This window comes from Lissotriton helveticus, chromosome 12, assembly GCF_964261635.1.
Source record: "Lissotriton helveticus chromosome 12, aLisHel1.1, whole genome shotgun sequence".
In the NCBI taxonomy this organism is placed as follows: Eukaryota; Metazoa; Chordata; class Amphibia; order Caudata; family Salamandridae; genus Lissotriton; species Lissotriton helveticus.
This window is the reverse complement of record NC_136073.1, coordinates 306,932,852-306,959,087: the sequence shown is the minus strand read 5'-3', so window position 1 is coordinate 306,959,087 and position 26,236 is coordinate 306,932,852. Positions and strand designations below refer to the sequence as shown.

Here is a 26,236-nt window from a genome sequence, read left to right as displayed (position 1 = left end):
TTTAGGGTCACCTGAGTGTTGAGGTACACGCTCCAATTGAGCCATTTCCCTTTACAGTCTTGCTAACCTGTCCCTCAGAGACCTGAGCACTCCCGCATGCATGCTTGGAAATTGTTATGCCTCCAAAGTACACCTTGAAAGCTTCCTATACAGTGACGAAGCTGTTTCCATAACAATGTTGTATGTAAAAAACAAAAACTAGCCAGTTCAGCCTTAAAAACCAAGTCTAACAAAGAATATGGGGGAAATCTCCAGGTAAATGGTCCAAATTTCCGGGTGTGCAGTTCAAAGTCCATTAGGTACAGAGAATTATCAAAATAAGTTCTTGGTGGCGGGTCACATTTGAGTACACGTGTGAATATACTTTTAGATGTGAACCAATAATCTATACAAGTATGAATGTCATAGGCATCTGAGTAGTGCGAGAAACCTGAGCCACCAGAGGAACAATGCCTCCAAACATCAAGCAGACCTGACTGGGCAACCAAACCAGCAATCTCCCCTCACTGAAGTAGGCGAGCACCCAGCGCTTTGTAAACCAGCGGGTCATCATAGTTGGGGCCATAAACATCAACTAGCCTCGCTACCTGTCCCTCTTGGTGGCACCTAGCAATCACAAAAATGCCTTCCGGGTCCGCACCCACTTCCTGCAGGCGAATACCTGATTTCTGGTTAAATCATACGAGGACACCACAGGATTGCAAAGTAAACCCCGCAAAACAATAGTAGCCTTGTAGCTTCCGTTGTGCAAGGATGCCACTTTTGGAGGCCAATTGTGTTTCCTTCAAAAATGCTACATCTAGCTAGTGTCTTTTTAGGTATGCTACAACTTTAAGAACGTTTCTATGATCATTTAAGCCTTGCACATTCCATGTTATGAACCTTACTCTATTATGAGGATTCTGTTCTATCTCAGATTGTACCATGTCACCCCTACTGCTCCGGTTGTGTGGCGTAGCATATATGTATTACCAGCCAGCTGCACAATTCGTTTTCCAATAGGCATTTAAGTTCAAAAATTCTATCGAAAAACCCGCTCATGATATGCAACCCCAAACACAGCTTAGCTGATACTCCAGTCTACCCCACCCTTCCAACCAACCTCGTAACAAAGAAAGGCAACGAAACACTGAATGCCAACTGTGGAGCACACATGGGAGTGATTGTTGCAGACATTGTAACTCAACCGTGGCCCAACTACACCCATGCCAAACACATCATAGACTACAGACTCTGTACCACCTTAAGGAACTCGCCTGCGATGCCCCTCATTATCCGCCACCCACGATAACATGGAAGAGCCGTGTACCACAAATGTCTCTCAACAAATCCTTTTTGGGGTGGGGGGGGAGTGGGGGGTGACGTGACAGGACACCCCCTTCCACCACTGAATACTGAGAGCCAATTGCTGTGGCTGAATGAACATAGAGAAACCGTCTTACCAGTCTCGTTGGACCGGATACCGAAATACCACTGTCCTTTGCAGTCCTGAAACCGTATGACAAGCCAAGTTCAGAGCAGGATCAGGGACTGTAGTTGGCGCAATCAATGGAACAATTGCAGCGATATGGCTAAATTGCGCTCCCCAACTGTACGAAGACTCAGGCCCCCTCCCAACCCCAAGGGTAGGAGCACATCTACAAGCATATCATTGCTCTACTGCTTCCAGTGAGTCATCATCCAAGTTGGCGGTGGATCTAGGGAACCCCCTCTAAGAGACAAAGCTGTCTCTCTTTAAGAAACTGCAATGCCTGCCTCAGATCGGTGAAGATGTGCTGCTTTCAGTCAACTAGGGTCTGTAACTTGGCGGGGTACATCATGTATTACAAATGCAAAATCGCAGAGCTTCCTTTTTACAGGTATAAATGTGTGAGACGCCTCCTGCACATCTTCCGTAACATCTGGATAGAGGCAGATCCATTCACTCATATCGCAGTGACTGGAGTGCTCTAGCCTACTCTCCAACACATCCAGCCTTTCCGTGGGCTTGTCCAATCTTTCAGTCTTCCTGTCCATACAGAAGAAGAGGGCAAAAATGTTCCCGTCTATTTTGTCAAACTGCGCTGCATCACTGCAAGGATCTGTTTGTCATTGGACTCCGACCCAGATTCAGAGGTGTTCTCACCTGGCTCCTGTTGTCTGGGAGTTTTGCACGGTTCAAATTGTAGCTTGGACTATGCCTTTTCGGTTCTGCCCATATTGAAGTTCTTAACTTACGACAAGGTATACCAACAGTTGAGTGGTTAAACAGCGAGGATTCCGTCCCTCGTCTACATTCTGTTTTGGTGCAAAATCTGTGGAAGGAAAACTGGAGTGGGGAGACAGCTGTCCTCCTCAGTAGGGCTATGGAAATGAAAGCGCAAGGTTCCTCTCACATTCAACCATGGCAATGTCAACTACAAATACAATTCATCTGTGCATACGCCCACTGGGGCGGGACTAATACGCCTACTGAGGAGGGACTAACAAGTCAATTTAAGTAGGTGTTTCACAATGTGGCAGCTGTTTTCCTTTGTACATGCCAGTGAACAATGACGATGTATGCCCAAAACGCGTATGGCTAATTATTTGTGATCTGAGATGCGTGATTTTATTCACTACAGTCCACGGAATAAAAGGCTAAAACTCGCCATGTGTGGCGTCCTCACGTGTGGGCAAATGCTTTGGATGGATATATAGCGACCGTTGCTTCGGTTGCAAGGACGCCCCCAGCAGAGTGAGCGGATCTGTGGCGCTTGGGAATATGAGGCATTAACGGAATGGCAGGTCCGGTTCAGAAGACCTAGTAATGTCAGTGCTTCAATGTCTCTCACTTGGATTAACCCCCTTGGTGAAGATAAACGATATATTGAGGTATGGCAAGCACCCACTGGGGACTATTTTCGTTGTGAATTACAAATACTACAATGCATCTGTGCATATGCCCACTGGGGTGGGAATAATACGCCCACTGAGGGGGGAATAATATGCCTACTGAGGAGGGACTAACTAGTCAATTTAAGTAGGTGTTTCACAAAGTGGCTGCCGTTTTCCTTTGTACATGCCAGTGAACAAGGACGATGTATGTCCGAAACACGTATGGCTAAATATTTGTGATCCGAGATGCGTAATTGAATTCACTACAGTCCACGAAATAAAAGGCTAAAACTCTCCATGTGGGGCGTCCTCAAGTGTGGGCAAATGCTTTGGATATATATATTTTATTGTTAAATAAAATGTTTTCAATGTCTGCCTTCTTCACTGTTCATGCTCCTACAAGAATACAAATATTCATTACCAGTGATTCAATTTTGAACATGACCAACTCCATCCATCTACCATTCTATGGACAATTCCTCTATTTTGTTCAATTTCTGTTCCAAATGTTATGCCTGCTAATGACATAAATACATACCCTTGAAAGAAAAGTATAAAGCAAAATGTTTGTTGGCAAACTGTGCAGCAGATCATATTCGGGGGTAGGAGAGGTGGTGTTCGCATTGGGGATGAAGCGAGGGCCAATAATGGAACCTAATAAGTATTAATGAGTACATTCCCTCCAGGTGTTTTACATGATAAACGTATACTTTACTAAGTGAATGTGAGAAAGTGCCTCTTAACATGGTTCGCCCCCACTTTCTACCTGGACATTGATGTGGTTTCGATTGTAGTGCAAAGGGTCCCTGCCAATCAGGTCTCCTTGCCAGTGCTTCTTCCCTAAAAACGATTCCATAATTGGCCCTTCAGTCCCCCACTCAAGTCCATAGTAAAAGGTACCTGGATACCAGGCGCATTGGGACTGAAGAGGGTCCACTAGGGACCCCTCAACTAGTCCATGCAGATTGTCACTGCAGCATGCATGGCCTGGTGCAGACAAAATGACAAAGCTGACATGGCACACTAGCAGCCCTAAGGCAGGGTGCGATATATCCCAGGTGTGGGCATATATGCATGAGCAGATATGTCCCTACAATATTGGGGGTCTATTCCTTAATGTTGTAATTGACATGGGGAGCCATAGAGAGTACATGAGCTGGAAACTCAACAACTCGAGTTAAACTGCTTCATGCTGGCTTCACTGAACACAGGAGTATTTGGTACCAAACTACTCCTCACAATAAATCCACACTTTGAGAAAATGGGATTCTGTTGCAGTACCTCACCCCACACTTGTTGCCTGGCTTTTGATGTAACTTCCAGGTTCCCAGTACCACTGTTCGTTCCCTAGAAAACATGTCCATAATTGGTACTTCTGCCATCAGAAAGTCCCCAGTTAGTGGTACCTAGGGCCTGAAGGCTGAAGATGGTCCCCTGGGACCTCCCTTACTAGGACCATGCCACTGCCCTTGCATGTCCCTGTGAGGTGAAAAAATAACCAAAGGTAGGCCTTACCAGCCCTAAGGCAGGGTGCATTATATCCTAGGTTTGAGCATATCTGCATGAGCAGATATGCCCCTAGTGTATAAGGGTCTATTCCTTAATAGTTTAAGTGCTAGTGAAGCAATAGAGAGTACATGGGCTGGGAACTTGACAACTCTAGTTCCACAGAACCATGATGGCTGCACTGAACCCAGGAGTGTTTGGTACCAAACAGCTTCTTGTAATAACTCCACAAAGGTGACATTGTGAGATTAAAACAAGTAATCAGAGGGCACCTCAGAGGTGCCCTCTAAAAACCTACCAGCCCTGGTGTGGTCTCTGACCAGCTGTAGGCAGCCAGCCAGCACCAGACATGTTTCTGGACACCTGGGTAGAGAGCCCTGCTCTCTGGGACCAGAAACAATGCACTTATGGGCAGAGGTGCCAAAGCTCCTCCCCCTCGAAGAGGGAAGCCTCAAAGGCCTGCTGCCTTTGTAATGTGACCCCAGCCTCTGCTGCTGGCAGCCCCTTATTTACACACCCACTTTATGTGGGAAAACGTAGAAGAATAGGGTGTGCCCACCACTGCCAACTCTACCCCCAAGTTGGGGGAGGAGAGGTGAAGCACATCTTTCAGTCACCCCCATCTTGAAGATGAGTGGATCCCTCCAATCAGGGTTAGGTATCTGCCCCCTCCCACAGGAGGGTGGCATAATAGAGGGTGTAGTCACCCCATGAAAGGGGCCAATTGCCCTTTTCTGCTGCTCCCCTAACATGCCCCTAAATCTAGTATTTATGTGGCTCCCCGAGACCAAGAAAACAGATCTGCTTCAACCTAAGAAGAAAGAAGACACCTTGCAGCAGAAGCCAGAAGAGGACAACAGCCTTGGCCCAAGCCCTACCAGGTCTCCTGCTTCGAGATCCCTGGAGACCTGTCTTACAACAGTGACCACGGAAACTCCAGGAAGGGCTGTGGCCTTCAATAAAGACTCCAGTCTCCCGTGGACAGCACACATGTCCAGAAGAAACAGACTCCAAAGACTCCGGATCCAGGCGGATCCAAGTCCCCATCCCACTCTGCACCAGACACCCGAGTAGCTCACCTGTGCAGTGAAGACTCCCCAGCGATCCTGACCTAATGACCAGCGTTGTCTGACCTCTCCTGCCCTCCACAACAGAAACTGCAGTGTGAATCTAAAAGCACGCCCGACCAGCTCCAATAAGAAGACTCAGACGTCAAAATGCACCCTTGCACCTGGGTCTTGAGAAGCTGACCAGACGATGCCCCCTAGGACCCCCTACAGCCCAACTTACCTCTGCTGTTGTTGGTCTTGGTCCTGCAACCTACAGGGCCATGCCTGCAGCCTCTTTGCTGAAAGATGAATTCCCATTGAAAAGCACTGAGCACCTGATGTTGAATTTGCACCCTGCACCCGGCCGCCCAGTTGCTGCTGCTGGTGTATGTTTGGTGCCGCTTCGTGGGCCCCGTGCTTTGATAACCCCCAAAGCTTGGCCCCTGCAACCAATTTACTTACCTGCAAGCAGTGTGGCTCCAAGAACCCCCCCCCTGTCTCCACTGAAAAGCATTGGGTCGAATCCAGATTTTGACTTCTGCACTAGGACACCCCTGTGCCACTGGTGGTGCAGTTTTGATACTTACCTGACCCCTGGCCATTGCTGACTTTTGGCTCCGAAAACTGAAATTGTAAGTTGGGCACTTACCCGTAAAACCGCAATATTGTTTTCCCCATAGGATAACATTGGACTGTGTGAAAAAGTTTTTAAGTGTCGATTTTTCAAAGTTTTTAATAGAAAACGTACTAACCCGATTACGAAGACCTGGGTCTTAAAGTAAAGTACAAACAAAGTATAATTTTATAAAATTAGTCTGGATCTCCTTGAGTTGTGCGTCCATTATTAATCAGTGTTGTGCAATAAATGTCTGGTACTCCTCTGTGTTAGGCCTAAGGCTGCTCGCCCACACTACCACTAATAGAGCACTTTGGGTTTTATATTGAGCCCTGTACACTTTTGGGGAACCCCTAGACTCTGTGCACAGTATTACCACTTGGTGGCAATATCATATACAGAGCCAGCTTCCTACACACACTGATGCCAGTGTGGTATTTACTGTAGCATGTACTCAGAGGACATCTCAGAGGCGCCCCCCCTGAAAACCTACTGACCCTGGTGTGGTCACTGACTATCTTTAGGAAGCCTGCCACACACAGACATGTTTCTGGACCCCTGGGTAGAGGGAATCTGCTCCCTGGGACCAGAAACAATGCAGATCCTGGGAAAAGGTGTCACACCTCCTTCTACAGGATGGGCCCTGTGCTCGAAGGAAAGCTTCAAAGGCCTGCAGACTTTGTAATGCAACCCAGCCTCTGCTGCTAGCAGTAGATGGCAGCCCCCGGTTTACCCCCCCCCCAATTAGGGTGGGGAAAACCGGCTAGGAGGTATGCCCACCTTTGCCACCTCCACACCCCAGGTGGAGGAGGCCAAGTGAAGCACATTTTTCAGTCCCCTCCATCTTGAAGATGAAGGCACTCCTCCAATCAGGGCTAGGTCCACTCCCACAGGAGAGTGGCATAATAGCGGGTGTAGTCACCCCAGGTAAGGTGTCATTGGCCCTACCTGCAGCTCTACTAAATCACCCCCTAAATTTAGTTTTTAGGTGACTCCCCAGACATAGAAACCAGTTACATGCGAGAAAAAGGACGAAGAAGGCGCCATACAGCGAAGCCTGAAGAGGAATACGGACCAGGTCTCAGCCCTACTGGCCTGTCTCCAGCTTTGAAGTCCCTGCAAGAAGATGAAGCCTGTCCTGGAGCCAGCGGCTTACAGAAACCAGAGGAAGTCTGCCTGAGCTTTGTAAATGACCAGAACTCCTGAGGACACTTCTGTCCACAAGAATTCAACACAAAGGAGTCTGGTGCCCTGCGGATCTGGGAGTCCTGCCCACTCTGCACTAGACAGCTCTGGCCCAAATCCAGGTGGACCATTGACCCAGAACAGGTTCCCCAACTATCCTGACCTAAAGTCCAGCGTTGGCTGACCCCTCGTTTACTCCACAACAACAACACCTGCAGACTGAATCCAGAGGCTCCCCCTGACCGCGACCGGCAAGAAGACTCAGATATAAAAAGGCAACCCTGGACCGAAGCCTCTTGGCCTTGGTGAGCTGAACAGACGGTGTCCCCACGACCCCCTCCATAACTACTTACCTTTGCTATTGTTGGTCTGCCTCTTGCAACCTCTGGTGTGACACCTGCAGCCTGTTTCTCGAAAGCAAAGTCTACATTGAAGAGCCTTGGACGCCCAAGGTCAAAATGGCACCCTGCATCAGGCCACCTCTGTGCCGCTGGTGGTGTATGTTTGGTGCTGCTTGTGCTTCCCTTGCTTGCTCTAATCCCCAAAGTTTGGCCCCAGCAACCGATTAACCTACCTGCAAGCAATGTGGTTCTGAGCACCCCAGTCTCCATTGAAACGCATGGGGCTGAACACTGATTTTGACCTCTGCACCCAGCCACCCCTGTACCGCTGGTGGTGTAGTGGTGGTACTCCCCTCGCCGAGTTTTGGTCCCGAAGATTTGAACTGTAAGTGGTGTACTTACCTGTTTAATCGCATTATTTTTTTCCTTCATAGGATAACACTGAACTGTTCAGAAATTGCACTGTCGACTTTTGTAAGTGAAATTTATTTTCATCTAAAAATTTACTTACCTTACTGCAAAGATCTTAGTCTTAAAATAAAGTAAAAATAAAGCATATTTTTCAAAAATTGGGATGGATCTCCTTTTTGAGTCGTGTGTCCATTATTAACCCCTTCGATGCGGATGACCAAGCCAGCTCGTCATGGGCGTTACCTGCGCTACGCGCATGACGAGCTGGCTTTGTCACAAACCGCGTTTTTTTTTTATTTCAGCGCACAGCGGGAAAACCCGCTAGCGCGCATGCGGTTAATCAATGCTGTGCAATAAAGGTCTTACAATCTTCTGTGTTAGGCCTAAGGCTGCTTGCCTGCACCACAACTAATAGAGCACTTCGGGTTTTACATTGAGCCCTGTACACTTTTGGGGAACCCTGGGACTCTGTGCATGGTATAACCACATAGTGGCATACTATGTACAGAGCCAGCTTCCTATAGTGAACGTTCCCGCTATTTGGTATATCGAAGCCCTTGTATAGAGAGGGGGAAACAGCATTTATTTTGTAAAAGTAATCATGTTGAAGGCTTACCAATTACATTAAATATTCTCCCGGAACAAAGCAAAAGAAATATCGAAAAGAAACCATCTAACCTTTTTAATAACAGTTACTTGTCCAAGGTAGCCTGCAGTACCACTTTCTATAAGAGGGACATCAGCAGCTAGGCACATCCTGTTCACATGGTTACGTGCAACTGGAAAATTAGAAGAGGGTTATGTAGGAGACATCATTCATAAAACTGACCGATATTCCTTTGAATGAAAATCTCCTCAGACAAAAACACTGAAAATATAATATACACAAAACGGTTTGAAGCAACAGAGCCTCAATTGAAAATCTTTTTGGATCATGGCACAAGGCACCTCTTCCTCTTCATGTTTAACAAAGTGTCTTTGGTAAAAGGAATAGGCATTACGAACTGTCAAAATTAATTTAAAAAAAAAGTAACACTAAAGAAAGCGGGTAGATTAAAAAGAAAATCTTTCCAGGTACACATTAAGCTCTGTCTGTTAGAAAAGTATTGGTGTAAAACAAACTAGCAAAGTGATTTATTTCTGGAATGTGTGCCAGCTGGGTTCAGTATTGTGTATACAGAGCTTCAGACTAACAGGTTGCTTATAATGCCATCTGCCATTTATGTATTTGCATAAAGGATGTAATATCAGCCATGCATCTTCTTTCTGTTACTGCAACGCACTAGGATGTAAGTAAACTGAGGCAAGAGAAGGGAAGACCACAGATCAGATAGGTAGGGGATGGAATAAGTGGTGGATCTTCTTTTCTCACCCCTCCTAGACAGAATGGGCATTAGACTGGATTACTACACATAAATGCAACGGAGCTGTAACATGTTTGGATAGTTTGGTTTTGAGGCACGACATGAAAGCAAGGAGTAATGTCATCTTAGTCGTACGTTTAGGGTGTTCGACAACATGGGGTCTACTGATCCCAGTCACCTCCCACCAACACGGAGGTGCTGGAAAACCGAATAAACTACAAAAGGACAATAAGGGCCATAATTGTCCAAGAGTACTAGTGTAGAAAAGGGGAGTGCTCTCATTTCTCAGAGAGGGGATAATCATCACATATTGTAAAACATGATGTGCGCTTTCTGCTTGATGCAGATGCACAACTGTTAAACCGCGCTTGTGGTCCAGGGTTCAATCACAATCTACCTCAAGCTATTCTGGGCACACACTCACAATCACATTAGAATAGGGCAGTATCAGAAATAAAAAACATGGTAAAATAAGCATTGTAGACTTACCACGGTTATCCAAGGCATTCATAACCAGTGTAAACTGTCTGAAGAACTCCACATTGTAGTCTGGGCTGTAGAAAATAAAGTAATCAGAACCATTAGCAGAAGATCAGACTAATGGCATCCATTATTAAGGACTGAGTCAATGATTCCCTCATGGAATCAAGTGTCTTCGTTATAAAACTGAATAGATTGACGACAATCAGGACATACCCTTCTCTCTGTAAATTTAGCATAAGGAGTATTCGGCATAGTTAGTTTGGTATCCAACCCACCTTTCCAAAATCTTGCCAGTAGACAGTTATGGACTAAAGATCTCATGCTAGTTTCAGAAGGCTGGGGCTACTCCTTTTAGAAGGGGTATTATTCGTTTGACAAAGTCTGCCAGTATATGTTATGGGTTTTTAGCCCAAGAATATAAAGCACTTTGTGAATACCAACTTTTGCCAGTCATGAAAAAGACAAGTCCTTTAATCTTGAGGGGTTAACATAGTTTGAGTTCAGATAATATGCTTGGACACACTCTCATGGAGTTATGTGGAAAGCATAGGTAAAGGCAAAAACCATAACGTTATAATAATAATTCCTTGGCTTCACTACATGCTGGGTTTAGGTCAAGGGTAAACTGCTACCCATTTGGTAATTTGATATAATGAAAATGTGTATTCTGTGAAATTCCAGAACACTCCAGTCCATAAATTAATCAAACTACAGAGATTGAGGATAGCCCAATACTAGAATGTCAATGTATAATAGTATAGATCAGTTGAGTACCAAGCACAGCTGCAAATGTAAGCCACTCTTAGTTGTGGGCATAGCATGGATCCGGAAATCACTTAGAGTGACACAAAACAGATATTGACAAACCATTTTATAGGGATTCGGCAAGTATCAGCGTCCTCCAAATACAGGTGAAATCTTGCCACTATATGCTATAGGTAAAACAAGGGTACGGATCCAAATAATCCCTGGCCATCGGGCCCACCGAGGGATTGCCCATCAGATTGTCTAGTGCAGGGCTCTAAATTATTTTATTATTATTTTATTTTTTTTTTTTTTTTTTTTTTTTTAAATGGTACTAGTCCTGTAGGACTAGTACCTTAAAAAATGTCCTCGACCTAACTGCAACCTACTTCACCTCTGTCTGTGAAAGTGGAGCAAATGTGACAAGATAAGATTTAAAGGCATCTTTATTGCTCATTAACTTTGTGAGCAATAAAAATGCCTTTAAATCTTGTTATCTTGTCACATTTGCTCAGTTTTCACAGACAGAGGACAAAAGTTGGTTTGTTTGCCTACTCGCCAGAAAGGGCAAGTAGGACCTAAAAACAGCTTGACCTTGTTAAATTTAGCTCGTCTATGCGAGCGGTCGAGTGGCATCTTCGAGCCCTGTAGTGCATTGTGGGAACTGTAGTCCTGCCTTCCGCGAAGTTACAGGCAGCTTTTGTGTTCCCCTCGACCACCGGACGGCGAAGTTACTTTCTGCTCTACCTACCGCTGCCCCTAGACTTGTTGGTCCCAAGTCCGGCATCTGACCCCTTTAGTATAAACTACATCTAGAGGACATCCGTTACTTGAACGGTAAAAAATGTATTCTGTTAAGTTAGCCTCTACTCCTCTTCCATTTTGTCTACCCGCCCACATTTTGTGTTTCTGCGGGGACTCTCATAAAGTCCGAAGTTACGTGTTCACTAAAAGCTGGTTGTACTGATAATGCTCGCATGTCAGAGTAAGCAGCCCTGCCCTGCCGAATGGCCTTTGTGCACAGATGTCTAATCTGTTTACCCAACAACGCCTGTAACCTCCCTTGCCGATCTACAAAGATGACGTGGGGTAGGGGTTTATCAGGGTTCAACAGTTCAGCATGTAAACATTATAAAAAAACAGTTCAGCATGTAAACATTATAAAAAAGGGGTTGTGTAAGCATTATGTAACAATGACGAAGTGGTTTCAATGTGTTTCACGAGGCACCGAAAAGTATAAATTCCAAGTTTGAACTTCTACTTGTTAGCCCCTCCATCCGGCACTTGCAGTGTCTGAGTGATGAGACATCTCATGAGTTGTAATAAACCTGTGTTTTGTTCCACTCCAGTGTCGATCCTCATTTGTGAACCCGTAGACTAGGGGTGTCCCTACACCAGTGAGACAGATACACTTCTATAACTGACGCCGGCAACGTGGGTCCCCATTGAAGGACACAGCCGGACCAGAAGGAGGTAATTTCGACGGAAACACTAAGCAGCGCCCCGTAGACTGAGACTTGCTCTCGCAGCCAAGGTGGTTTTCAGATTATAGACCTGACCTTTGTGGCAGCTGTGTGTCTCAACTGGGGCTCTTCGGTTGGCATTTTGGAGGTGATCTATTGATCAGAGGATCGGCAGGTGGGAGTTGGAGTACTGCAATCAGGTAGGATAAATTGGTTGCCTTTTTTGGGTCTTTTGTTAGTAAAAAGTCATTTGCAAATTACTTTGAGAGGAAATGTGAGAATATTTTCTCATCTCGTCTCTTAACGCTATTGTTAAGAAGTATTTGGTGAACATGCCTGTTTTGAGCACACTTCGTGCATTATGTTGCTGTTGCAACACAAATAGTATTTTGAAAGAATAATAAAATGTACGTTCAATACGGTATTTCTTCCATACTGTTTAGCACATTGCAGAACAAATATATGAAGGCAGATGCCAGTTTACAGTGGCCACTTAAATTTTACCTTTGATTTAAATAAACTGCAATATGTAGCAGAGCAGCTCTTTAAGAGAAAAAGTAGGGAGAGTACGTTTCATGCCGTAGGGTTATGGGGAAAACAAATTAAACAAACAGATTAAAGAAGAAAAGGATAGGAAGAAATTTTAAAAACAGACTATTGTACAGAAAATTAAAGAATTATAATTAAAAGCACAAGAAGAGAGTGTAGAAAGTGATGAGAGAAGGGTTAGACTTTAAATGCAAAAAGTATATGTGGCCAGGGCACTCCATGGTTGCCAGAAGGCCGCGGCAACAACTGCCATTTCAATCAGACAATCAGAAGGACTTGTACTGGATCATTAATTGACTGTTTTTGTTCCCCATTCAGTTGATGTATTATTGAATCAAACTAAGACACAACATTTGATGAGTGCTCGTCTTACCGGGTACAAACTCACTTTGATAGCATCACACATTACACTTAAACGCTGCCTGACCTTGAATCCAGCTACTTTGTTGCCAGTGCCCTCTGAACAGCCTAATGATATACATGACTATATTTTTACCACTGAAGAACAAACAAAGGGTCGAGTGGACCTGACTGACATGCCCCTGCCTGATGCTCAGGGTGAATTGTATGTAGATGGATCTTGTTTTAAGCTACCCAATGGCACCACGGCTGCAGCTTATGCTATTACCACACTGCATACAATTGTGGAGACAGAATGGGGAGTTATTTCAAAATTTGCTGACTGCATTAACACTACCAAAGCGAGGGGCTAATGTCAAGTGTAGTGCGCACCAGAAAATAGTAGATGTTAATTATCAGATTCCTGATGAGGATATCCATTTTAAAATGGCCCAACAAGAGACAGCTATAGCAGAAATGACCGTTGAAAAATTACATTATGATTTGAAAGAAATAATAAACACAGAAGGAAGTTCACAGAGAAAGATGTCTGATTAATAAAACACACAGACATGTGTTATTTAAATTAGAACTAGATGACGTGTTCAAGAACACCATCAGTTTCAGAAATGTTACTAATAATTCGAGATAAACTCAGTAAAGGATGTTTGATAGAATTGATTGGAAGTTTATGTAACTTTCTGATCACAGGTTCACAGAAACTACATGAAAAGAACAGATAAATGCATGAGTGTATTAGTTTAACTTTTCTAGGTTGTCCTAGGGTACTGAATCCAGCCAATACCTTTTTTCACATTCCAAGTGCTGAAGAATGAATTACTGTTATTGATTTTTGTCAAGTTCATGTCACAGTGCTATTGCATGAGAATAGTCAGCAATACTGTCAAAAAGAAGATGGATGGCTGGGACACAATTAGAAAAGGAGCTAGAAAGGTGTCACCAGAAAGAGTGGAAATAATTCACCAGATGAATCCACCTCAAATTCAGAAAGGCAGGATTTTTTGGAGAAATCGTTGGCTGTTATAGTGGGTGGTTACCAAACCTTTCACTAGTGGCTAAGCCTTTACTGAGGCTGACACACATGTCTGATCCGCTTCCATTGGACAACAAAAGCATTCCTAGAGTTGAAAGAGAAAAAGTGTCGCGCCCAGGCACTAGTAGTGCAAGTTTATTTTAAAGAAAATACACCAATTTACAGTGAGAGTGAGGGTTGCTCTCTCTCAGCGCCTGTTCAGAAACATGAATGTGTTCAAAGGTCTGTGACGTATTTCCCAATGACCCTTGACCCAAACGTCACAGAAATGCCCAGATGCCTCAATTTAGTAGCTATGGTAAAGGTCAGTCACAAAAGAGTGAGAAAAAAATGCCTTCCTTTGTAAAATTGTTTTGGAATAATACTAGGACTAAGAAATTTCTGAATTCAAATGTATGGAGCTTACAGCCAACAAATCAGTTTCATTACAAACAATTTGAATCTGAATGTATAGGTGTCATGAATCTATGTATAAAGCCGAGGTTAGACTTTAAGGATGAACGTCTGAGCCCAACAATGTCCATTTTGCAGATTGCCCAGGTTTGAAAGGTAATGCCAGATTAAGAGCAGCACACGCTGTGCTCCCTATATATTATGTTGTCAAAGTTCCATGGCTTTCAGTAGTTACATCAGCCCAAAAATTCGAAATTGATTGCCCTTGCCATAACATGCAGTATAACTGCTCAAATGTGAGTCATTATTGACATGGGAGAGACCAATGCTAATTTAGTTGTACAATTTTGTGTCCTGTTAGCATATGCATTCAATGGAATTTTTACAGGTAAATTTGAAAAGGATACTGTTAATTCAATGCTGACACTTGTTAAGAACTGAAAGAGGTACCAGAAAATATTGTATAAGCAGAACAACAAGGTTGTATCAGAACAGAATATGAGAAAAATGACAACTGTATAGTAGCAAATGTGTTATTGCAAAAACTGATGCCCAGGTATAGATTCCCTGTTTCTCTGAAATAAGATCATTATGAGGTCTCAAAGATGCTGTGTGCAGAATCACAGATTCGACAAAGATTGGATTGCAGCTATCTGCCTGAAGTTACAAGCATAGTACAGCAACACAAAGACAGCACAGAGTTACACTTTGCAAAAGACTGTTTCAGCATCACTGAAGTGGCTTGAATATGTACATGCAAATGCACTTGTGAAAATCACTGATGAAAAGACAAGCCATTGCTGTGAAGGTCTGGCTGATGTGGAGCGTGCAGTTTCTCACCAGATTGCAGCGGCTACACAAGATCTGCACAATGGTTGGTGCCAAAACTTGGATCTGAGAGATGCTGTGAAATGGAAAGGGCTGTTCTAAATGATCCTGGCAAAGACTGTTGTGAAACGTGGTGGCTTTCTTAATTGGGTGCATGCCTCTCACACACTATGGTCCTGTGTCCCCCTGATAAAACAGCTCCTCTTCAAGAAAAGATGCCAGCAGTGGTCAAAAGCCAACAGAAGAGGTGTAAGGGAACACACACAGTCTGAAGCAGCACTAAAGCAAACTGCACTGGAAAAGCAAAAATTGAAAACGGACTCAGATGAAAGCAGTAATGAGTCCGGTGCAGCCTGTGAAGGAAAAATTAGTGCTGTGGGCCTACCAGTGGAGGAAGAAAAAAAGCTGGCTGAAAGGTTATCCAAAATGTCTGCAGTGGTCCCTTGAAAAATCATTCGCACCCATAGCTGAAACGTCTGAAACCGATCAAAGTGAATATAAAAGTGTAAAGCTTGGATTGAAAAGGTGCAAAAGATTGATGGTGCTCTGTCAGAGTTTCTCAGCACCGGAGTGGTCAAATTGCATGGAAAAAAAATACAGAATGACACATTGAATGAACTGTGTAATGCAAAGTTTGAACTGTATGAGCCACCCTGATGGCAAGCTGATAAAGAGTCAAGTTATGCTGAAATAAATAACTGAGAACTGTCAAGAGCTGAAGAGAAAAGAATCTTTGAATGGAAAGAAGATTTGTGGTGCAGAAAACTGCTGATATTATCCTTGTGTACATTACTAAGCTCTACCCAGGGTTGGAAATAGAATCTGAACTTTTCACCAGTTGGCCCAGAAATATTTCTTGAAAAAAAAAGTAATCTATTGAACGATCCTTCAGGCTGTAAGGGATGAACTTGTGGACGATCTTTCTTGAATACTTGATATATTGGCTTTCTTTTTCATTACTATGGTTTTATTGAACTGCAAGTCTTCAACAATTTTTATTTTTTTTAGCTTGGACTTTGATTGAGGTGAAAATGCTGTTTGATTGATGGTTTCAAATGTTTCTTTCTTTCTGAAATTCCCCACTGACTGATGTAGGCATTAGACAAACTATAGACATTTTTGAAAAATAACATTTTTGTGCAGCATTTTTAAGAGACAATACAGTTAAAGACATTGTTGATTTTCGAATGTCAAACATGGAGGAATAACGCCCGAATATTCAACACCCTACGTCGAGAGAGACTAAACATAAATGAACATTCATTTATTTGGCAGCAAGTTTATCTAGTGTTATGAGTATTTGTGTAATAGCTTGGCTCCTACATGTGAAATTTCCTATGCATACACGTGTATGGCCAACACCTACACCTGAACATTTAAATGTTGCATTATACGCATAGTATTGCTAATATTTTGGATTTCTGGGTTTGTGGATTGTTGCCTGCACACCAGGAAAAAGGGGGAACGCCTCTCGTACCACTCCCATTCTCCCACAATGGCTCTTGCACGACTTGGTTTGGAGTTTTATGGGCAGCACATGTTAGTAAGATTTTTACCTTTGATACAGGAGGTTTTAATAAAGAGCTAAATATAGCATGTTATCCAGATGATGGTAACCCACAGGCAAAAGGATCAGATTTAGAAGTGGAGGAATATGGTGGTCATGGTGATTATATCACTAAGTATGTTAAATTGTTCTCTTTTATGCTTTCTGTACTCATGAAGTTTTATGTATCTGGAATATATATTTCTTATTATTTAATTAGATAAAGTGTTTTTAGTATATTCTAAAAGGGACTGTTGAATGGTAAAACATTTATTCAGTTAAGTTAGCCTCTACTCCTCTTCAAATTTGTCTACCAGCCCCCATTTTTGTATTTCTGCAGGGACTTTCATGAAGTCAGAAGTTGCGTGTTCACTGAAAGCTGGTTGTACTGATAATGCTTGCGTGTCAGAGTAAGCAGCCCTGCCCTACTGTAGTGTATTGTATTATTGGTTGTTCTTCGCTCGTGCTTAGAATACTTACCTAGGGAGCGCATGTCTGCGCACATGCACAGAATGTATACATGTATTCATTTGAATATGGAGTCGCCCTCAGAAGCCAGGTGTCCATTGTAATTGTCCAGTTGCTGTTTGGACTCCTGGCTGATGAGACGCTCCTCCTGTGATTGGAAACCGAACACTCTCAACGCGTCTTCAGAACACCATCGGCACACCCTCTCATGGAACTTTGAGATACGTCAGCCCAGTCTTCGCCTGGAACTCTGGGATACATCGACGCACGTCAACGCAATTCTTGCCTGGAACTCTGGGATACGTCAGCTTAATCCTTGCCTGGAACGCATGGAACTCTGAAATCCACGTCTACGACGCGGCACACAATCAGCTCACACACTCATCTCAGCTGATAACGCTGGTGATTCAGACGTCTGCTTCTCTGCGTGTGACCTCGGCGATTCACACGCCTCACAGACAAGTGGTTAACAACCGTTAATTGAAACTGAATTTAATGAAATTTTCCTTACAGCAACTCGTATCATACAGGTTTATATTTTACTTATGTGAAATCTGTTTTTTTTAAAAATCGATTGCATGTTACTTATATGAAAGATCCTTACTAAAATACCCTTGCTAATTCTATTTCATATATTTTAGCAATATGGCTTCAGTTAGAGAAGTCACACAACCCCCTCCTTTCCTGGAAAAACCTGGAAAACCTAAGTTGTTGTGGTCTGAGTGGTTTGGCTTGTTCGAAAATCACATTTTAGCAATAGATGCATCTGATTATTCACCCCCTAGAAAGTTTGCCCTTCTGTTTGGCAGTCTGGGATTAGCCGCACAACGCATTTTTAAGAGTTTGGTACCCATTCCACCTCCAACTGGTTCAGGGGATAGGGGATGGAATGTTTATGTAGAAGCTATTGCCAGATTAGAAAAACAATTCGAAGAATCTCCTAATATCATGCTAGAGAGACACAATTTCTTTAAAAGAAAACAAAAAGAGGATGAAAAAATTGACGAATATATTTCAGCATTGAGGGTGTTAGCTATTACCTGTGATTTTGGCCCCTTGCTTGATAATTATGTTCGTGATCAATTTGTATTTAACTGTTCTTCTTCCAAAGTGAAAGAAAGAATCCTTAGCTGCAAAAATCCTTCATTGTCTGAAGTTATTGATCTTAGCCTTAGTATTGAAAGATCAGTAACTTCTGCCAAAGCCATGGCAATAGATAATGTTACTAAAGTTAATTTTATTTCAGATGATGCGTCTGAGGATGGTCTATATGCTATTTCTAGTAAAGAAACGAAAGAGAAGTGGCAAAATAAGACTAGTGGCAATACAAATAAACAAAGCTTTTGTTTTAGATGTGGATCCAAATTCCACATTGGGAATTTTAAAGGGTGCCCCGTTATGATCAAACGTTGTGTTTTATGCAAAAAAGTGGGACATTTCCAAAAAGTTTGCAGATTTCAAAAGAAATCAGTCAAGGTCAACTACGTAGACATGGATGACTGTAATGACACCTTTGACAATCTCATGTTGATGGTGGAGTGTGATGACTCTGAACCTATTAAGGGACCTTTGTGTGAAGCCATAATAGACAATGTGAAGTTGCAAGTAATGGCTGACTCTGGTGCTCCCATTACTATCCTTAGGGACTCTACATTTTTTAATAAATGGGGAAAGGATGTGAAATTAAGTCAATCGGATGTGAATTCAAAAGCTTTCGGTGAGAAAGATATTGACATGTTAGGCTTTTTCCTAACAAGTGTGGAGGTTCTGGGTAGATCCATTATTACAAAAGTCTATGTGGCGATTAAAGGAAAAGATATAGTAGGTTGGAAAGACCTCGCCAAAATGGGCCTATATCTTGTCCCAGGGGATGAAAATCCAATCAAAATACGTGACTTCCCTATCTGTTTTGTGGAGGATACAAAAATCAATAGAACTGATTTACTGAGTGAATTTAAAAATGTATTCAGCAACAAAATTGGCCTTGTAAGTGGGGCAGAGCACAAAATTAGACTCATTCCCGGAGCATCCCCTGTTTTTCATAAAGTTCGCCCCGTTCCTCTGAGTGTCAGGGCGGAACTTAAAAAGATGCTTGAGGATTTAGTTAAAGACAAAATCATAGAACCTTCAGAATCCTCCCAATGGGTTGCGCCCATCGTCGTAGCACGCAAGAAAAATAATGATATCAGGCTATGTGCGGACCTCAGGGGTCTCAATAAAAACATTAAAATTGACTGTCACCCTCTCCCAAAAATCCAAGAACTATTAGCAAATCTGGGTGGAGCCAGGTGGTTTTCATTATTGGACTTAAAGTCCGCTTACCATCAGATTCCCTTGTCTAAAGAGTCCCAAGAATTAACAACCTTTGTGACCCCATTTGGAGCTTTTAAGTTTCTGAGACTCCCTTTCGGATTAGCTTCAGCAGCTAGCGTGTTCCAAAGGTTAATGGACTCTTTGTTTGGGGATCTGGTGGGGGTACAAGCATATTTGGACGACATTTTGATTTTCGCGAAGACAATGGATGAACATAATGTCCTACTTAAAAAAGTTTTGTCCATTCTAGGTAGTAGAGGTATGACAGTCAGGGAGGACAAGTGTAAGTTCGGAGTGTCTGAATTAGAGTACTTGGGTCATTCAATTTCGAAATCTGGCATTAGACCTAAGTTTTCTGTGGTTAGGGCTTTAATGGAAGCTAAACCTCCAAACGATAAAGACACTCTGCGTTCGTTTCTGGGCCTAGCCGAGTATTATGCCAGGTTCGTAGAAGGGTACGCTCAGGTGGTGGAACCACTGAGGTTACTTCTTAAGAAGGGTCAAAAGTTTGTTTGGACAAAAGATTTAGATGAGACTTTTGCTAAAGTCAAGGATTTAATTGTCTCTGCACGTTCTCTTCAGGCGTTTAGGGATGATTCCATGTGCATTATAGCAGTTGATGCGAGCATGAAAGGTCTTGGAGCTGTACTATGTCAGCAGGTGGAGGGCAAAGAACACACGGTAGCCTTTGCCTCTAGATCTTTGAAAGACTTTGAAAAACACTACAGTACAATTGAAAGAGAGGCGTTAGCCTGTGTGTGGGCTGCACAAAAATTCAAGATGTACATCTGGGGTCGCAAGTTTATGATACTATCTGATCACAAACCCCTGTCTTTTATTTTTAGCAAAGTTTCAGGTACTAATAGCCTTTCTCCTAGACTGACTAGACTGGTTTCTAAACTACAAGAATTTAATTTCGAGTTAAGACACATCGCTGGGGGTAAAAACTTCAGAGCAGATTGCTTATCCAGGATGTTAATGGACAAGGATGATGAGGACGACTTGGTTGAGGAAGATGTAGAGTGTGTATCTATGGTGGATGCCATTGAGGAGTGGAATTCGGTCATTTCTGAAAAAGATTGGAAAGAAGCTAGCGAAAAGGATGGAGTTTTGTCCCAGGCTTTGGAGTTTTCAGTTAAGGCTTGGCCGGAGGTTAGGAACCTATCTGGGGACCTAAAGAATTTCGCTCAGGTAGCAGAGGAACTCTCTGTCAAAGATGGAGTTTTATTGAGAGGCGATAAGTTTGTCCCTCCCAGTGGTTTAAGGAACACTATTATCAAGTTAGCCCATGAGGGTCACCTTGGTGTGACCAAAACTTGTATGAGAATCAAAACTCATTATTGGTGGCCAGGTATGGACTCACAGGTAAGGGCTACTGTGGACAATTGCGAGGAATGTTTGTTGTCTGATAAACACTGGAAGACTCATCAGACCCCATTACAACCTACTCAATTTCCAGGGATGGCTTGGGAGAAGGTTGCTTTAGATTTCTCTGGTCCATATAAAGTCCTTCCAGAGGGGAAGAGATACCTTATCTTAGCAATTGATTATTTCTCAAAATGGATGTATTATAGGTTTGTAGAAGCTCCGGATTCAGACAATACTATTACTTTCCTGGAAAGATTGTTCCTACTGGAAGGAGCCCCTCGAACCTTAGTAACTGACAATGGAACCCATTTTGTCTCTGACAAGATGCGAAAATTTTTAAGTGTACATGATGTGAAACAATTGAAAGTGGCACTTTATTCACCCTCGTCTAATGGTTTAGTAGAACGCGGCAATAAGGTGTTGAAAGAAGGAATACAAACGGCTTTAGCTTCTGGCGTAGATGTATTTAAGTTTTTGGAAAAGAAAATTTGGAATTATAATGTTTCTCCACATTGTACAACTCAAGTGTCCCCTTTTCAATTATTGAGGGGTAGAGAGTTTCATTCTCCTTTATTTCCAGCTTGGTTAAAGAAAATGGAGGGTGACCAATCTTCCCCAATTAGGGATAACATTGACTTTTCAGTTAAACAGAAACAGACAGTAATGAAGGAAAATTATGACAGATCAAAATGTGTTAAAGACATTCAAATGTTAGTGGGAGATTGGGTTATGATAAAAAGACCCTATAAAGTGGCGAAAGGTTTGTCTATGTTTTCAAGTCCAGTTCAAGTCCTTAAAGTTAGTAAAAATGCTGTTTTCCTGGGGGACAAAGGTTGGTGGAATGTGAGACAATTGGCAAGGTTGACTGCAGAACAAGCAGCCATCATTTCTAAAAGAAAAAATTTATCCTCACAAGAGGGTTGTGATTGGTCACATTGGCTTCATACAAAACCACTTGCTTCGTCCAAAGATTCCTCCCTTACACAAGATCCTGTAAGTTCCCCGGTTGTTCCCTCTTACAGCCGCAGTGGTCGCATAAGAAGACCCCCTGCAAGATATAACGAGTTTATACAATTCTAATTGTTTTAATAATTCTATCATTTTCCTTTCTGTATATTTACATAAGGGGGATTTTCTCTTTTTCTGTTTATTTGCAAAAGGGGGAAGGTGATGTAGTGTATTGTATTATTGGTTGTTCTTCGCTCGTGCTTAGAATACTTACCTAGGGAGCGCATGTCTGCGCACATGCACAGAATGTATACATGTATTCATTTGAATATGGAGTCGCCCTCAGAAGCCAGGTGTCCGTTGTAATTGTCCAGTTGCTGCTTGGACTCCTGGCTGATGAGACGCTCCTCCTGTGATTGGAAACCTACCAATAAACTTCTAATTAGATCACATCCCTTCTCTGAAGCCTCATTACAGACGGATTGATCTTTTACACCTACCGAAGGGCCTACGTGCACAGATGTCTAATCTCTTTGCCCACCAATGCCTGTGACCTCCAATGCCTATCTACAAAGATGATGTGGGTAGGGGTTCATCAGGATTCAACAGTTCAGCATGTAAGCATTGTACAAAGGGGTTGTGTAAGCATTATGTAACAATGACAAAGTGGTTTCAATTTGTTTCACGAGGCACCGAAAAGTATAAATGCCATGTTTGAACTTGTACTTGTTAGCCCCCTCCTTCCGGCACTTGCAGTGGTTGAGTGAGTGATGAGACTCATCTCATGAGATGTAATGAACCTGTGTTTTGTTCCACTCCAGTGTCAATCCTCATTTGTGAGCCCGTAGACTAGGGGTGTCCCTGCACCAGTGAAACAGATAAGATATCTCACTTCTACACGTTCTTCACCTGACGTCAGTAACCACTCCATCGTTGAGTTTATGGATCTTTTTTCCCTTCAGCACCATTTCAGCCGTAAAAGCAGACCTCAGCACCAGGGACAGCCAGGACAACCCTGCACCCAGGCTCCACGGGCCAGGAAAAATTAAACTGAGTGTCATGACTTGGCCATGGGACCCACATCACCTTTAAGCTGCAAGGGTGCCATGCAACTTAACCTGCAACTGACTGATTGTCACTAGTGGTTTTTCCCCATTGACCGCAATAATAAAGTTTCACTGTATTATTCTGTACTGATTTAACATTGCTTCAAAAATCTAGAACTCTGGTTATATTTATGCCATTCCGTTTGTTTTGGTGGCTAAATTAAGATATAAATGCACTCTATTTTTAAAAATTGATGTAGGATTTCATGAGTTGTGTCAATTACATGTCGTCCTTGTTGGTATTCTGAAATGCTTAACACATGTTCCTCTATAAAGCCGGACTGCTCTTTGCTACACTACTAGGACTGAACTAAGGATTTATTAGTGTGAATACAGGGGCCATCTTTGGGGTATCATTACAGTATTATATGGTGAGGCCTATCCCCCACACCACATAATACTCCAATTCTTAGAGTCCTCATAGATATAACCCTTGTATTGTTGTAGGGTGGTTGGATCAACATTTTGTATTGTCTAAGATTTCAATGCAGGCTTGATGACCACTGAGATCAAGGACTGGTGAAGTTTAGAAAGTCAAAATTGTAATTTTGGAGTTTGTGAAAGTAGGTTTGCCAATATGGATTCTCATAATTTTTATGATCAATTGGGATAAAGAAGTTGACAAGAGTATGGTTGACACAGGAGAGAGCGAATCTAATCAGTAAATGTTTGAAGACTAGCGAGAGGGTAGGTGAACAAATCAAGAAGATTGTCAATATAAACTACTGCATTTGCATAGGGAGATAATCACCCAAGATCATTATCACCTGAGAGGGCACAGGTATATATAGGTAGCATGAATTAACTGAGCCAGATCATGTAGGTCATCAGGGATAATAGAAGGCAGAGGGTTCAGTGGATGGTAGCCTACCACACAGGCAAAGAAGAAAGTCCCTGAAATACATTTCAACATTAGGTATTTGAAGAAGTAGAACTTCGGCCCATTAACTATCTTTGTACTGAATATCATTGAAGTAAACAACTTAGCAACTGCGTGTATCGGTTTTCCAAGAAGATGTTAAAGGCCAATGAGAGAAGCTACATCAGATGAAGGTTAGATTATGGGTGCCGGCGGAGGACAAAGAAAGTTGGGCAAAGCAGGGTCGGCGTTTGGGTGTGGAGTGTTGTAGCCCCAGGAGATGGTCGGGAGTTTTAAGACAGATGGGGAACGGACAGGCACACAGAGGGTGTGTGGTTTAGGAAGTCACCAGGAACATTCACAGGTACAATGCTTTGTGTCTGCTCTCAGGGTAGGACAAAGGATGTTGAGAGAACAAGTGTGGCCTGAAGTGCTCAGTGTAAGGGACCAGAGAGTCCTAAGTAATGGAATAAAAGGATCGGTCTGATAAGCTGCGTAAACACATCTTTTTTGTGTATTCAAAGACAGCATCAAAAGATCTGAAGATTGGGGAATACCCTTTATCAAAATGTCAGCATTTACATGTCAAGACAGGTATGATGATCAGTATTGGCAGGTACAATTATAGCTGAGGCCTGGGAATTATCCTGTGACAAGAGTTTAGGCAGTTGTAAGGAGTTTTGCCCATGATTGAAGGCCAAGGGAGAAGAGAATGAGGTCTGTTTTGGAATCTCCCTAGAGATGGACGGTAGAGTGAGCTGCTTCAAGAGCTTCTGAAGGTTAGGTATAGATTTTCAATACATCCCAAATAACGGGCTACATACCAAGGGCATGAACCGCGTACACTCCCAAAAATAACAACTCTACTGTACCTACTCTAGCACTTCTAATCACAAAATACTTAACACTAACCTAACTCTTCTTCTACTGCACAGAACGCCATTGAACGATAAATGGCAATATATATATACACAATAATAAAAACCCACCAAACAAGGCCATTAACGAACAGCTTGATGTCACACTGTTTTGCATGGTAGGGGGCAAGGAGTACTTATGAAAATGCATGTGGAACATCAGGTCCATAAATGAAAAACTTACTTCATGATGCTGTCATGATAAGCAACAATATCTGCTTCAGGGCAAAACTTAAGCACACTTTCTTTGGCAACCTGGAAAGGGAAACAAAAACAATTTTCATCTACAAAAGTTGGAACACAACAAACAGGAGTCCACCTATATTTTTACCCGTCCTAACACGACAGAAGAATTCAAAACTTCTGTATTTATTTTTTATTTTGGGTTGGGGGGGCGGGGGGGGAGATAATAACCCTGTAGGGAAAAATAATTTGGAAGAAAAATATTTTTTCTAAAAGCGGGGCATTTTGTACTGCACTGGGAAATCTGCCTCGAATTCTGCGAAGGCCCTCTGCAAAATGAATGGTAGATTGTGCGCTAAACATGGGCTAATAAACATGAACAATGAAAATCATAACATTAAAGCAGTGTGTGGGCCACTGGATTGGCCTTGCGGTTGTTTGCCAGGAAGTGTTTTTTCTAGTTCACAAAAAACCTCTGCGCTAAAACACAGAGGAAAAAAAAGTTTAATGATTTTGTTTAGCAATATCGGGCTCTCGTTCCCCTTTCCACCCTACCTTCATCAGCTAAAAATAAGACAAGAAATATGTTGGGTTCATTTTAATCAAGTTTTAGAGATTTTTTAAGTTCCGATGTAAAAGAATGAATATACTATTAGCACAACTGCCCTGTTGTGCATCTACCTGGGCAATTGAGACGTTCACAGATCGTATTTCAACAAAACATTTAGTAAGTAAACGGCAAATATATTTCCGTTCATTTGAACGTGGTTAAATCCCCAATACATGCTAGAAATTCAACAATATTATGAGGAAATAAAGATGTATAATTATTGATGTATACTATTCATTACCTCTGCTTTTGATCGGCCGACATGTTTCTTCTGAAATAAAAACTGACGGTTGAGGTTGCTGACGTCTATAGTGTCCAAATCAATCTAAGAGACACAGTTGTATTAGAACAAGAAGAAATAGAACAATTCATCAAAGTTTCCCACCCACTGCTCTGTTCCCCCATAAAACAGCAGCTTCAGTTTTGTAGAAGAGGATGTATGTATGTATAGCTCATGCAAGGGGATGCAGTCACCCGGCAAAAAACACGAACTGCTATTATTGTATGTTGAGGTGCCAACTCTGCAGTGAAAGCACTCAGAAACACTACCTTCGTCAAGATACTCCTGGGACATTGTTGTACTTCTCTCATTGACCACCAAAGAATTCAGTGAAGACTCAGCTTCAGGTTTATTGGCAGTAAGAAAACCGGTGTCCATTAAGCCAGACACTGACAACGCACGCTTCATCCCATTCCCAACCAACAGCCCTGGTTGCTGTGAAAGCTCTCTTTCCCAC

At 42.6% G+C, this 26,236-nt stretch overlaps 1 protein-coding gene across 1 annotated transcript in view; it reads right to left on the bottom strand.

The window, feature by feature from the left end:
- The window catches only part of UBA2 (ubiquitin like modifier activating enzyme 2), a 184,051-nt gene that overhangs the window by 133,199 nt on the left and 24,616 nt on the right, over positions 1-26,236 (bottom strand). The window contains exons 2-5 of the mRNA XM_078671223.1: positions 25,741-25,824; positions 24,891-24,961; positions 9,818-9,882; positions 8,643-8,743 (exon numbers count right to left, since the gene is read on the bottom strand). Of these exons, the coding sequence (XP_078527349.1) occupies positions 8,643-8,743; positions 9,818-9,882; positions 24,891-24,961; positions 25,741-25,824 (321 nt within the window). The remainder of the gene's footprint in view (positions 1-8,642; positions 8,744-9,817; positions 9,883-24,890; positions 24,962-25,740; positions 25,825-26,236) is intronic.